At 43.0% G+C, this 12898-nt stretch overlaps 1 protein-coding gene across 3 annotated transcripts in view; it reads left to right on the forward strand.

Annotated features, from left to right (window-relative positions):
• oga (O-GlcNAcase) overlaps window positions 1-11235 on the forward strand; it is a 62142-nt gene extending 50907 nt beyond the window's left edge. For all 3 annotated transcript variants that reach the window (XM_020047395.3, XM_010870293.5, XM_010870292.5), the window contains exons 17-19: window positions 9694-9886; window positions 10203-10362; window positions 10682-11235. In XM_020047395.3, coding sequence (XP_019902954.1) covers window positions 9694-9886; window positions 10203-10362; window positions 10682-10818 — 490 coding nt within the window. In that variant the 3' untranslated portion in view covers window positions 10819-11235. The remainder of the gene's footprint in view (window positions 1-9693; window positions 9887-10202; window positions 10363-10681) is intronic.
• The last annotated feature ends 1663 nt before the right edge of the window (window positions 11236-12898 follow it).

Consider the following 12898-nt stretch of genomic DNA (forward strand, 5'->3'; position numbering starts at 1 on the left):
GCCTATGACCCAAAGAACACTATCCCCACCGTCAAACATGGAGGTGGAAACATTATGCTTTGGGGGTATTTTTCTGCTACGGGGACAGGACAACTTCACCGCATCAAAAGGATGATGGATGGGGCCATGTACCGTCAAATCTTGGGTGAGATCCTCCTTCCCTCAGCCAGGGCATTGAAAATGGTTTGTGGATGGGTATTACAGCATAACAATGACCCAAAACACACAGCCAGGCAACAAAGGAGTGGCTCAAGAAAAAGCACATTAAGGTCCTGGAGTGGCCTAGTCAGTCTCCAGACCTTAATCCCATAGATGATCTGTGGAGGGAGCTGAAGGTTCGAGTTGCCAAACGTCAGCCTCGAAATCTTGATGACTTGTGCTAAGTCATGTTTTGCAGAGGGATCAAATATTATTTCACTCATTCATATGCAAATCAATTTATAACATTTTTACATGCGTTTTTTGTTGTTGTTGTTATTCTGTCTCTCACTGTTCAAATGAACCTACCATTAAAATTATTAGCCTGATCATTTCTTTGTCAGTGGGCAAACGTTGAAAATCAGCAGGGGATCAAATACTTTTTTCCCTTACTGTGTATGTGTGTGTTAGGCCACCTCACAACTTGGGCACCTCACAACTTACAGGACTTAAAAGGATCTCCTGCTAATGTCTTGGTGCCAGAAACCACAGCACATCTTCAGAGATCAAGTGGAGTTTTGGCGGCAAAAAGGGGACCTACACACTATTAGGCAGGTGGTCATAATGTTATGGCTGAAGGTAAAACACAAATTTCTCAACACAGACTGCTAGATTCTGTCCACTTTTGATCCATAAACAAAATCATAATACCGGAAGTCTGGGGTGAACTTTCTTTGTAAGCATGTCCAATATGTTGATCTTCATATTTCTTACATGTTCTCCAATAATTACGAAGTTAACACCGTATTTTATGCCAGAATGCATAGGAGGCAGTCAGTGATCATAGCCAACCATTACACAGTCTATTATTATTCTCCAATAAGAAAGGTTTATCCTACATAATACCCCTTGCGTTGTATGTTCCAACCTCTCCTATGATCTATGAGTCTCCATTCATAGAGTGTTATGACAGTCACTTGGACAGCTCCTAGCATGAGGTATGGACAGGATGTATGGATAGGATGTGTGGGGCCCATCAGTAATGGGTATTACGTTCAACCTATTTTTTTAGATTAGATTCAACCTTATCATTGAACAGAATGAGTACAGTGCAACGAAATGCAGTTAGCATCTAACTAGAAGTGCAGGAAGAGGGCAGGAATTTTACAAGTATTAAGTATAGTGTATGTTACGCAGTCCTGTGGGCGTCCTGTGGGCGAAAATGCCTTGTTGATGCTAGAGGTCCGAGGAGAATGGGCCGACTGATTCAAGCTGATAGAAGAGCAACTTTGACTGAAATAATCACTCGTTACAACCGAGGTATGCAGCAAAGCATTTGTGAAGCCACAACACGCACAACTTTGAGGCGGATGGGCTACAATAGCAGAAGACCCCACTGGGTACCACTCATCTCCACTACAAATAGGATAAAGAGGCTACAATTTGCACAAGCTCACCAAAATTGGACAGTTGAAGACTGGAAGAATGTTGCCTGGTCTGATGAGTCTCGATTTATGTTGAGACATTTGGATGGTAGAGTCAGAATTTGGCGTAAACAGAATGAGAACATGGATCCATCATGCCTTGTTACCACTGTGCTGGCTGGTGGTGGTGGTGTAATGGTGTGGGGGATGCTTTCTTGGCACACTTTAGGCCACTTAGTGCCAATTGGGTATCGTTTAAATGTCACGGCCTACCTGAGCATTGTTTCTGACCATGTCCATCCCTTTATGACCACCATGTACCCATCCTCTGATGGCTACTTCCAGCAGGATAATGCACCATGTCACAAAGCTCGAATCATTTCAAATTGGTTTCTTGAACATGACAATGTACTGAACTGTACTGAAATGGCCCCCACAGTCACCAGATCTCAACCCAATAGAGCATCTTTGGGATGTGGTGGAACAGGAGCTTCGTGCCCTGGATGTGCATCCCACAAATCTCCACCAACTGCAAGATGCTATCCTATCAATATGGGCAAACATTTCTAAAGAATGCTTTCAGCACCTTGTTGAATCAATGCCATGTAGAATTAAGGCAGTTCTGAAGGCGAAAGGGGGTCAAACACAGTATTAGTATGGTGTTCCTAGTAATCCTTTAGGTGAGTGTATGTACAGGTGTAGTATATGTATGTACATGTATGATTTAATAGTTGTGCTATGAAGCAAATACAAGTACATGGCAATTATGACTACAATCAAGCAAGTTGGAGGTATAAGGTAGTACGTGCAACTGAAATGCAGGGATAGGAGCAATGAGGTTTCTAATGTTTCAAATAATATTTTTCTTCTAAATTTAGTGCTTGAGATATTCCCCATTTAAATTTTATCGACGGCCCATCTATCATTTTGCATTGACTTGTAATCTCGTAATACTCACTTTAGACACTCACAGTACTCTCCTCCCACCATAAACTACCCTGGACTAGCTAATGCTATTCGGGTCTCGTTTGATAAGGGAAGATGAAGAGACCAGTTGTGTTATTATTTAGGGGCAGGATTCTCGACAGTGCCGTTTTTGTGGCTATTGTTGGGGACTGACTAATCACATAATGTTTTGTGTTAATAACTTTACTTCCATCAATTAAAGTTCCATTGTATATTTTTGCAATATCTTTTTGAAAAGATTGAGGGAAAAATTAACTAACTCATAGTAGCAGTGATGGGATTCCCTGAGCTATAAAATGGCACACTATTAATAGAGAGACAGAAACAAAATAAAATGCAGCGTGGAGGCAGGGGCCAGAGACAGTTGGTGCTTCTGCTGAGCTTCACTTGTATAATGTCAATATTAGCTTGCTAGCTATGTTACCTGACTAGTGGCTGCCTAATTCTGGCTAGTGTGAGGGTTCCCCTGGCTCTTCAGATTAATGTGCACCACACGTTTGTGTTACAAATATTTCGATATTTGTAGACTTCTTAGTGACTTGTGTCTTTAAGGCACCCCAGCTCGGCTAAAATGCCGCAAATCACTGCATTTACTGTAATCGCTTATATCACCTGGTTCACTTGATTCTGCTGAACAGAGTGAAAAAATTGCATGGCTAATACAGTGAATCAGATTACACAATTACATGAACAAATTCAATCTTGCCTTTGGGATGATAGACTTTGGAGGGTTTGGAGTGAGGAACAGAAGGGTTAACATAAAATGTTCCTGAGCTGTATTAAGGGAAGACTTAAATCACACATCAGGTCTCGATGAACAAAATATATTTAAGATCAAAATCTTAACTGCACATTGTGTAATTCGTTGAGTACAAAATTACATAACAACGGTCAGTGGAAACCAAAATCACCGACTGATTGATGGCAGGATTCATCGAAAATCAAAGGAAATAATTGAAATCACAGGCTGTTTCAACTTGCGTAAATTTCGTCATGGCAACTCATAATGTCACTCAGTGTTGTGTATTGCCTCCACGTGCCTGTATGCACTGCAGACAATGTCTGATGAGACAGAGGATGGTGTCATGGGGGATCTCCCTGCCAACCCACTCTGGCCACATGAGATTGAGCATTTTCCTGCACCATGAGGAACCCAGGGCCTATTTCACCAGTGTAAGTTCTAACAATGGGTCTGATGATTTAATCCCGGTACCTTGCAGCAGCACGTGGAAATCTGTGCAACCCTCCAAGGATATGCCTCCCCAGACCATCACTGACCCACCACCAAACGAATCATGTCGGATGATGTTGCACGCAGCATAACGTTCACCACGGCAACTCCAGACACTTTCACGTCTGTCACGTGCTCAGTGTGAACCTGCACTAATTTGTGAAGGGAACAGGGCGCCAATCGAAGACCTGCCAATTCTGGTGTTCTCTGGCGAAAGCCAATCGAGCTACATGGTGCTGGGCTGTCGACACACCCCTGTTAAAATACCAGGTTCTTGTGATGTAAAAGAATGAGACAAATCATGTCAGACCCTTTTCCACCTTTAATGTGACCTATAATGTGAACAATTCAATTGAAAAACAAACTGAAATCTTTGAGGGGGAAAAATAAAAAACTCACAATAACCTTGCTGAAGCATCCCCAGATCATCACCGATCCTCCACCGAATTTCACAGTGGGTGTGAGAGACTGTGGCTTGTAGGCCTCTCCAGGTCTCCGTCTAACCATTAGACGAGCAGGTGTTGGGAAAAGCAGAAAATTTCACTTGTCAGAGAAGATGACCTTACTTCTTCCTCTATGGTCCAATCCTTTATGGTCTTTTGCAAACTTCAGCCTGGCTCTTCTTTGCATCTCATTGATGAAGGCTTATTTCTAGCTGTGCACAACTTCAGCCCTGCCCCTAGGAGCCTATTTCAAACCGTCCTCGCCGTGCACTTCACCCCAGCTGCTGTTTGCCATTCTTTTTGTGGGTAACTTGATGTCATCCTACAGTTGTTGAGTGACATTCAAATGAGTTGACGGTCATCTCGGTCAGTGGAAAGTCGTTTTTTGCCCTCTGAAAGTCTGTAGCCTTGTTGTCCCCAATGTCTGTTGCTTGACCTTGTTCTTATGAAATGGTAGCAACATGACGCTCACTGTATCCCTCTGCCAGTAAAGCCAGAATTTAACCCTTCTTTTCCTCACTCAAAGCTTTTCTTTTCAACTCTTTTATCATGCTGAATAGTAATATTTAATTCAAATTACCTTCAGTGTACTACTTGCACTGTTTTTGCCATCCAGCTGGTCCCATTGCAAGAGGAATGTGATGACCACAGCAGTGGTTTATATACTTCTTGTTAAATTAGATTTGATTCAGGTAATCACCTAATCAGTACTTCATTAAGTAAAATGAGGTGTGCCTGTGTTGCTTAAATTATTTTAGCACATAATTTATTCACTTATTTTCAGAACAAAATCATTGGAAAGCCTTTGTTGGTTCCAATTCTATGAATGTAATGTATTACCATAACAGAAACAAACAGCATTATTACCGGCAGAGTATTTCTGCTATTGCGGCATGCTAGGAATATGACCACCCTTGGTATAAGTAGCGTGCAAGAATTAACGTTATGTATTAACTTTTTTTTTTTTGCTTGTCAGCCGACCAAATGAACAGTAAACAAACATATCAGTCTTACCCTAGCTTTCGCATTCAAATAACATCAGCTAATTATTTTCAAGACTCAACGTTAGCTACTGGTGTAACACATTCATGTAGTTTTCTAGGTTGCCAGTATAGTAAAGTCCAAATTATAGGCAACAGAATTTTCTCACAATGGAGGTGAAATCTTTATCGTTAGAGAAGTTACAATGTACAAAAATACTGGCAAGTATTCTGTTACGTATTGCGGTCACTGGCGAACAAAATGGACAAAATACAACTAAGAATCATCTAATAAAAAAGGATTATGGCATACAGTGGGGCAAAAAAGTATTTAGTCAGCCACAAATTGTGCAAGTTCTCCCACTCAAAAAGATGAGAGGCCTGTAATTATCATCATAGGTACACTACAACTATGAGAAACAAAATTAGGAAGAAAAATCCAGAAAATCACATTGTAGGATTTTTAATGAATTTATTGGTAAATTATGGTGGAAAATAAGTATTTGGTCACCTACAAACAAGCAAGATTTCTGGCTCTCACAGACCTGTAACAACTTCTTTAAGAGGCTCCTCTGTCCTCCACTCGTTACCTGTATTAATGGCACCTGTTTGAACTTGTTATCAGTATAAAAGACACCTGTTCACAACCTCAAACAGTCACACTCCAAACTCCACTATGGCCAAGACCAAAGAGCTGTCCAAGGACACCAGAAACTAAATTGTAGACCTGCACTAGGCTGGGAAGACAATCTGCAATAGGTAAGCAACTGTGTTTATAAGTTATAAATTGCCTTTGGAACCCAGTTAAGGTACAAAAATCTATTAAACAAAATTGTGACGCAGTTAAGTTTTTTCGCTCAGCCGAGCGCTCTCTGTTGCTGTGTTGAGAATGGAGATGTGTGGAGCAGCCTGTGTCTGTTACCGCTTTTATTCTTTTCCCCTCCCCCGACTGAACGTCACTCACTCATCCGGGCATGTACTGCGGTCTCATGAGAGAACGCAGCTTTTTGATATAACGGTTTTCTTGTTCCCGAATACAAATATTTTTTAAAGTATTTGTTTGAAATAAGTATTTGTAAAAACCACGTTATTTGTGCCTTTCTGAATACCGTATTCGGCTTCGGCTCCACACCTAATAGGTACTCTTCAACTGTGAGTGACGGAATCTAATACAAAAATCCAGAAAATCACATTGTATGATTTTAAGTAATTAATTTCCATTTTATTGCATGACATAAGTATTTGATACATCAGAAAAGCAGAACTTAATATTTTGTACAGAAACCTTTGTTTGCATTTACAGAGATCATACGTTTCCTTTAGTTCTTGACCAGGTTTGCACACACTGCAGTAGGGATTTTGGCCCACTCCTCCATACAGACCTTCTCCAGATCCTTCAGGTTTCGGGGCTGTCGCTGGGCAATACGGAATTTCAGCTCCCTCCAAAGATTTTCTATTGGGTTCAGGTCTGGAGACTGGCTAGGCCACTCCAGGACCTTGAGATGCTTCTTACGGAGCCACTCCTTAGTTGCCCTGACTGTGTGTTTCGGGTTGTTGTCATGCTGGAAGTCCCAGCCACGACCCATCTTCAGTGCTCTTACTGAGGGAAGGAGGTTGTTGGCCAAGATCTCGCCATACATGGCCCCATCCATCCTCCCCTCAATACGGTGCAGTCGTCCTGTCCCCTAGCAGAAAAGCATCCCCAAAGAATGATGTTTCCACCTCCATGCTTCACGTTTGGGATGGTGTTCTTGGGGTTGTACTCATCCTTCTTCCTCCAAACACGGTGAGTGGAGTTTAGACCAAAAAGCTCAATTTTTGTCTCATCAGACCACATGACCTTCTCCCATTCCTCCTCTGGATCATCCAGATGGTCATTGGCAAACTTCAGACGGGCCTGGACATGCGCTGGCTTGAGCAAGGGGACCTTGCGTGTGCTGCAGGATTTTAATCCATGACGGCGTAGTGTGTTACTGATGGTTTTCTTTGAGACTGTGGTCCCAGCTCTCTTCAGGTCATTGACCAGGTCCTGCCGTGTAGTTCTGGGCTGGTCCCTCACCTTCCTCATGATTATTGGTGCCCCACGAGGTGAGATCTTGCATGGAGCCCCAGACGGAGATTGAGCGTCATCTTGAATTTCTTCCATTTTCTAATAATTGCACCAACAGTTGTTGCCTTCTCACCAAGCTGCTTGCCTATTTTCCTGTGGCTCATCCCAGCCTTGTGCAGGTCTACAATTGTATCCCTGATGTCCTTACACAGCTCTCTGGTCTTGGCCTTTGTGGAACGGTTGGAGTCTGAGTGTGTGGACTGGTGTCTTTTATACAGGTAACGAGTTCAAACAGGTACAGTTAATACAGGTAATGTGTGGAGATCAGGAGGGCTTCTTAAAATTACAGACCTCTACGTAAGTAGGAAAACCTGCTAAATCGGCAGTGTATCAAATACTTGTTCTCCCCACTGTATCTAGGAACATTCCTAAAAGGATATGAACATTCCTATAAGCTTATCGAGTGCCACCAAAACTTTTTTTTTAGGTACCTCTGTGTGAAATTGACCCCTCCCAGCAATTCTAGTGTTAAAAAAAGGTCTTATGCTGCTATACTATTGTCCTGGGGGATTGGGTCAGTTCTCCTACCCCACTAAGTTGTCCTTCTCCACTATAAATCGTTGTTGATATGAAGAATGCATTTTCTGAATTTTCCTCAGTCTCCTCCTGTTTTAAACTTTAGGAGGACTTGAGGTCCTGGTCCAAACCTGTGGAGTAACTTGTTTGGGGGGCCTGTTCCTGTCCTTGTCCATCTGGTCGTGCTTCTGACCTAGTCTAAATTTAAATAGACTCTGGATTTAGCCCACATGCATTTCTTAATTATTCCAATTGGACTCTTAATATCTCACCCGGCACAGCCAGAAGAGGACTGGTCACCCCTCTGAGTCTGGGTCCTCTCTAGGTTTCTTCCTAAAATACGGCCTTCTTAGGGAGTTTTTCCTAGCCACTGAAATTCAACACTACTGTTGTTTGCTCCTTGGGGTTTAAGGCTGGGTGTTTCTGTAAAAGCACTTTGTGACAACTGCTGTTGTAAAATGGGCTTTATTAATAGATTTGATTGATTGATTAATATATGAAGTTGCTTGAGTTTGCTAACAATGTCCTTTTCAGAATTGTACACTGCCAAAGTCTTTGAGTTGACTGGTTAAAGTGTCCTGAATGTCAATTTTGAGTGTGAGTGGTTCATTTGCCGGACCACGTAAGCGGAGCCGGCCTAGAAGAGCGAATGTCTCTTATGAGTGAGTGAGTGCCTGACTGACTGACTACCCCTAGTTAAATACCGTAGTGGCTAGAGACTGTTTACTGTTATATTGTGACACTTTCTGGTATTTTTTTCTAATTGTGCATTAGGATTTGTTCAGGTTAGACAAAAACTTTGCTGGCTACAACCCTCAGTATCTACGTTATAGGAAGCCTAAAATAAAACAGTTCTGGGGGATTTTGGAATTATGCATTAGGGTTGGTTCAGGATAGACAAAAACTTTGCTGGCTACATTCCCCATTGACTTCCATTAATTTCCTGTGGAGCCCCATGCATTTGTTGATTATAGCAACACCATCAGGCCGATCAGCTTGAAACTTGTGTAGGCCTTCCTGCCATAGGCCTGAACCCATATACTTGGTTGCGGTAGGCCTCACCATCTTGCATTAATGAGCATTTGAATTGAGACCACGCCCACAATAATTTTCATTGGCTCATATCAGACATTCTGTGAAAGATATCAACAATCCTTATACTGAATATTTAGATATTTGTCCCAAGATGCTTTATACCGAGTGCTGTAAAGATCAGTGCAGCGCTCTAGTTGTCTTTTAGACAAAATTCTAAGTGGCGGAAAATCCTGGATGGCAGACTTTGTGTTCTTTAGGTGAAGAGGGACCTGTGGACCAAATTTCAGACCTCTAGGTCATAAGGGGTGGAAATGCCAGTGGGGATTTTGGAGCGACTTAGGTTGTTTATTATAGGACCATCTAGGGGTCAGTTGGACCAATAGTCAAATAGATTAATTCGTTAGAAGGTGTACACCTGTGGGCCAAGTGGTGTGTTTGTAGCGCATACCATCTCACAGGAATATGCAGCCAAAAAAAGGAGTAATAATGATAACCCAAACAAAAATATGGCTCCTGAGGCCCTTTGGGACAAGGACCCCAAATTATGAACCGGAACAAAAACAATAGGGTTTCACCATTGAACTGCTGAAACCCTAATAATAATAACAAACTGGAATAAACCTAATAGGGGTTTCACCAGTGAACTGCTGAAACCATAAAAAGGAATAAAAGCCTAAAAAACAATTTTTGCTTTCCTAGTTAAACAATAAATACATTACATTAAACAAATTACATACATAATTCAAGACTTAATAAGTATGATAGATATTTGCATAAAACTACAAGCTGCTCTCTTAAAAACTGTGAGCTTTACCTACGTTGTTACTCTATACCTTCTGTGATTGTCCAGGTTTGTAGGAGGGTTCCTGAACCTGAGTCCAGATTATGGCTTTGTCCTGGAGGATGAGGAGGGGATATGTGGTTATGCACTGGGAACCGTGGATGTCAAGCCCTTCGTCAAAAAGTGCAAGATGAGCTGGATCCCCTCCATGCAGGAAAAATACAACAAGCCTGACTGCCAGAAGGACCTCTCTGAAGCTGAGGTAGGATACATCCATGACTTTGATATCCCTTAGTAGTTTTAATTTTATCACTGTGGACAGGGCACAAATTAGATTAGGATCACTACTTAAACATTAAGGAGCCTGGTTAATGTTATTTTTGTATGTACTGCCTGTATTTAGATTTGTATCTACTTTTCTGAAGAGATTCTCGAAGTCTTCTATTTGCACTACCCATTTGCTTTCTTCACAAGTCAAGCTGCCATAGTAGGTGTGCTGTGCTCACAATACAAGCACTATAAAAATACTGTCTTCTAAATTACTGAAATGTCAAATATTCCCTTTCCCCTTCCTGCAGAAGATGATGTTGAGTTTTCATGAGGAGGAGGAGGGCCTCCCGGAGTCATTCCTGTCCAATTTCCCATCCTTAATCAAGGTGGACATCCATGCCAAGGTCACCGACCCCAGCGTTGCCAAGAGCATGATGGGGTGCCTGCTTTCCTCCCTCAAGGCAAATGGTAGTTGGCTTTTGCAGAATCTCAGTCAGTCAAGCAAATTTGTCATTACATTTTAGTTTTGTATTTTTACTGTAAATTGCACACAAGCTCCTAACAGCTTTAACATTTAGAGTGTCTGGTAGAAATTAAGTTATTCTCACAAAATGTATTTCAACATATCTTTAGCATTACAACCATGGTGTATCTGTAAAACAATCTGCTAGGAAGTTGGTAAATTATGCTCCAACATGCTTATTACCACTCCTGAGAGTTTTTAGTTTTACTTCCTTAACTTTTACTTAGTAATGCTGTTGTTTACACTGCGCCCCAATGCATCCAGGTTCACATGGTGCATTCTGTGAAGTGCGTCAGGCAGACAAGCGGATGATAGACTTTTACAGTAAGCTGGGCTGCTTCGAGGTTGCTAAGATGGAGGGCTTCCCGAAAGACATCATCATCATGGGCCGCAGCCTCTGAGGAGGACATCATCATCACCATGCAATGCAGTCTCTGACATCGTCATCATCTTTGTTGCAGCTTCTGAGACAGTTTGCTTTGGCCAAAAAAGCAACTACGGAGCTGCATAGAGATTCAGCCCGGATAAGGATTTCCATCTGACTGTTAATTTTATAAATCAAATCTATATGTGTCTAGTCCACCCAGGAGTAGGCGAGGCTAGAGGCAGCTTGTTTTTAGGTAGTGTTCAGAAAACACACTTGTACAGATTCATTGTGCTGTACCCAGATGCCTAGTGCTCTGCCTGGATTAAAAATGAGTACCAAAACGTAAGAGCCACAGAGGTCAACTGCAGCCCTGTAAAGCTGTGTGCGCGTGTGTGTGCGCGTGTGTGTGTGTGTGCGCGTGTGTGTGCGCGTGTGTGTGCGCGTGTGTGTGCGCGTGTGTGTGCGCGTGTGTGTGCGCGTGTGTGTGCGCGTGTGTGCGCGCGTGTGTGTGCGCGCGTGTGTGTGCGCGCGTGTGTGTGCGCGCGTGTGTGTGCGCGCGTGTGCGCGCGCGCGCGTGTGCGTGCGCGCGCGTGTGCGTGCGCGCGCGTGTGCGTGCGCGCGTGTGTGCGTGCGCGCGTCTGTGTGCGCGCGTCTGTGTGCGCGCGTCTGTGTGCGCGCGTCTGTGTGCGCGCGTCTGTGTGCGCGCGTCTGTGTGCGCGCGTCTGTGTGTGCGCGCGTCTGTGTGTGCGCGCGTCTGTGTGTGCGCGCGTCTGTGTGCGCGCGTCTGTGTGCGCGCGTCTGTGTGTGCGCGCGTCTGTGTGTGCGCGCGTGTCTGTGTGTGTGTGCGTGCACGCGTGCACTGATTGGAGCAAAGATGGCGGACGTCATCTGTCACCAGAGTGGAGTTGGCTAAGACTGCTCCTTGTGTGCCTCCAGAAAGCAAGAGCTGGACAGGTGCCATCCACCACCATTCAGACCTTTTGACTGGACTGTCAGCAGCTACTAGTGGGATGGTGTGTTGTGATCTTTCTCTCATTCTGTATCTGACACAGGCTGATGAGGGTATAAGTTGTGGTAGGCCTTTATAAAAGTGTTCTCCTTTTTCAAGTGCTTCACCTAGCTAACAAATAGGAGAGCAGTTTATGTATCCACTTAGTCCACCCTTTAGACTCAGGGTTTGGGAATACAACGTCTAACTTGGTTGTGTGACAGGTTTCTTCATAGTCGACCTAAACACAGACAGACACGCAGGGTAAAACATGTTTCAGAACTTCTGAAAATGTGGTTCACGAGAATGTTGTTTTCTGGAAACCCAGAAATGGGGTTGAGATAGATATAGATGATGTAGAAGTGGTCACTTGATGATTCCTCCCCCTGTTCCTTCAGCTTTTTGCCATGCTTTTTCACTGTATTGTTATTTTGTTAAATTTTTATGTTGCATTTTTGCATCACCTTTGTTCATTGCCTTTCTAAAACCTTTTTGTAACTGTGCATTTGTATCTGGATCACCTGGGGTCCTGCAATTAGATCCGTATCTATTACAAATTTCCCATCTACCTGACCTATAAATTAAATGGTCTTCAAAATGGGTGCATTCATTTTAGCCCGCCCGGTGCCCTGGCTGTACTCAGTTTTGACATTAAATGAGCAATGACATGGTCTGAAATGGGCAACTCTTGTCTTCATGCTTTAGGAAGGGTGAAACAAATGCAATGAAGTGTCTTTAATTCAGTAATCCAGCCCTGGCTCCTAAACCAAGATAGATTAGTGGGATCCTATTGTCAGAAAAACTATTGAAACAAGGTCAGATGAAACACTTTGTTTCATCTGCCTGTTGAAACACACCAGCCTTCTTCTGCAAATTCCCACGATGCACAAGGAACCTCAACCACTAAACCCCTTCTTATCCAGAATAATTATGTCAAATTAGTAAATATGCTGTGTATATTCTTCACCAGCAGGATGAGGAATTATGTTGGCTCTGAATGACACATTTCTGTCCACAGCATCATACAACATTGAACGGCACCCACTTGTATAACTAATTATTGGGAGACTGCCTTTCTATCAGTTTTTGGCTCTAAACCCTTAGGTAGAATGGCATTGATGGATGT

Source organism: Esox lucius, chromosome 6 (assembly GCF_011004845.1).
Source record: "Esox lucius isolate fEsoLuc1 chromosome 6, fEsoLuc1.pri, whole genome shotgun sequence".
Lineage (NCBI taxonomy): Eukaryota > Metazoa > Chordata > Actinopteri > Esociformes > Esocidae > Esox > Esox lucius.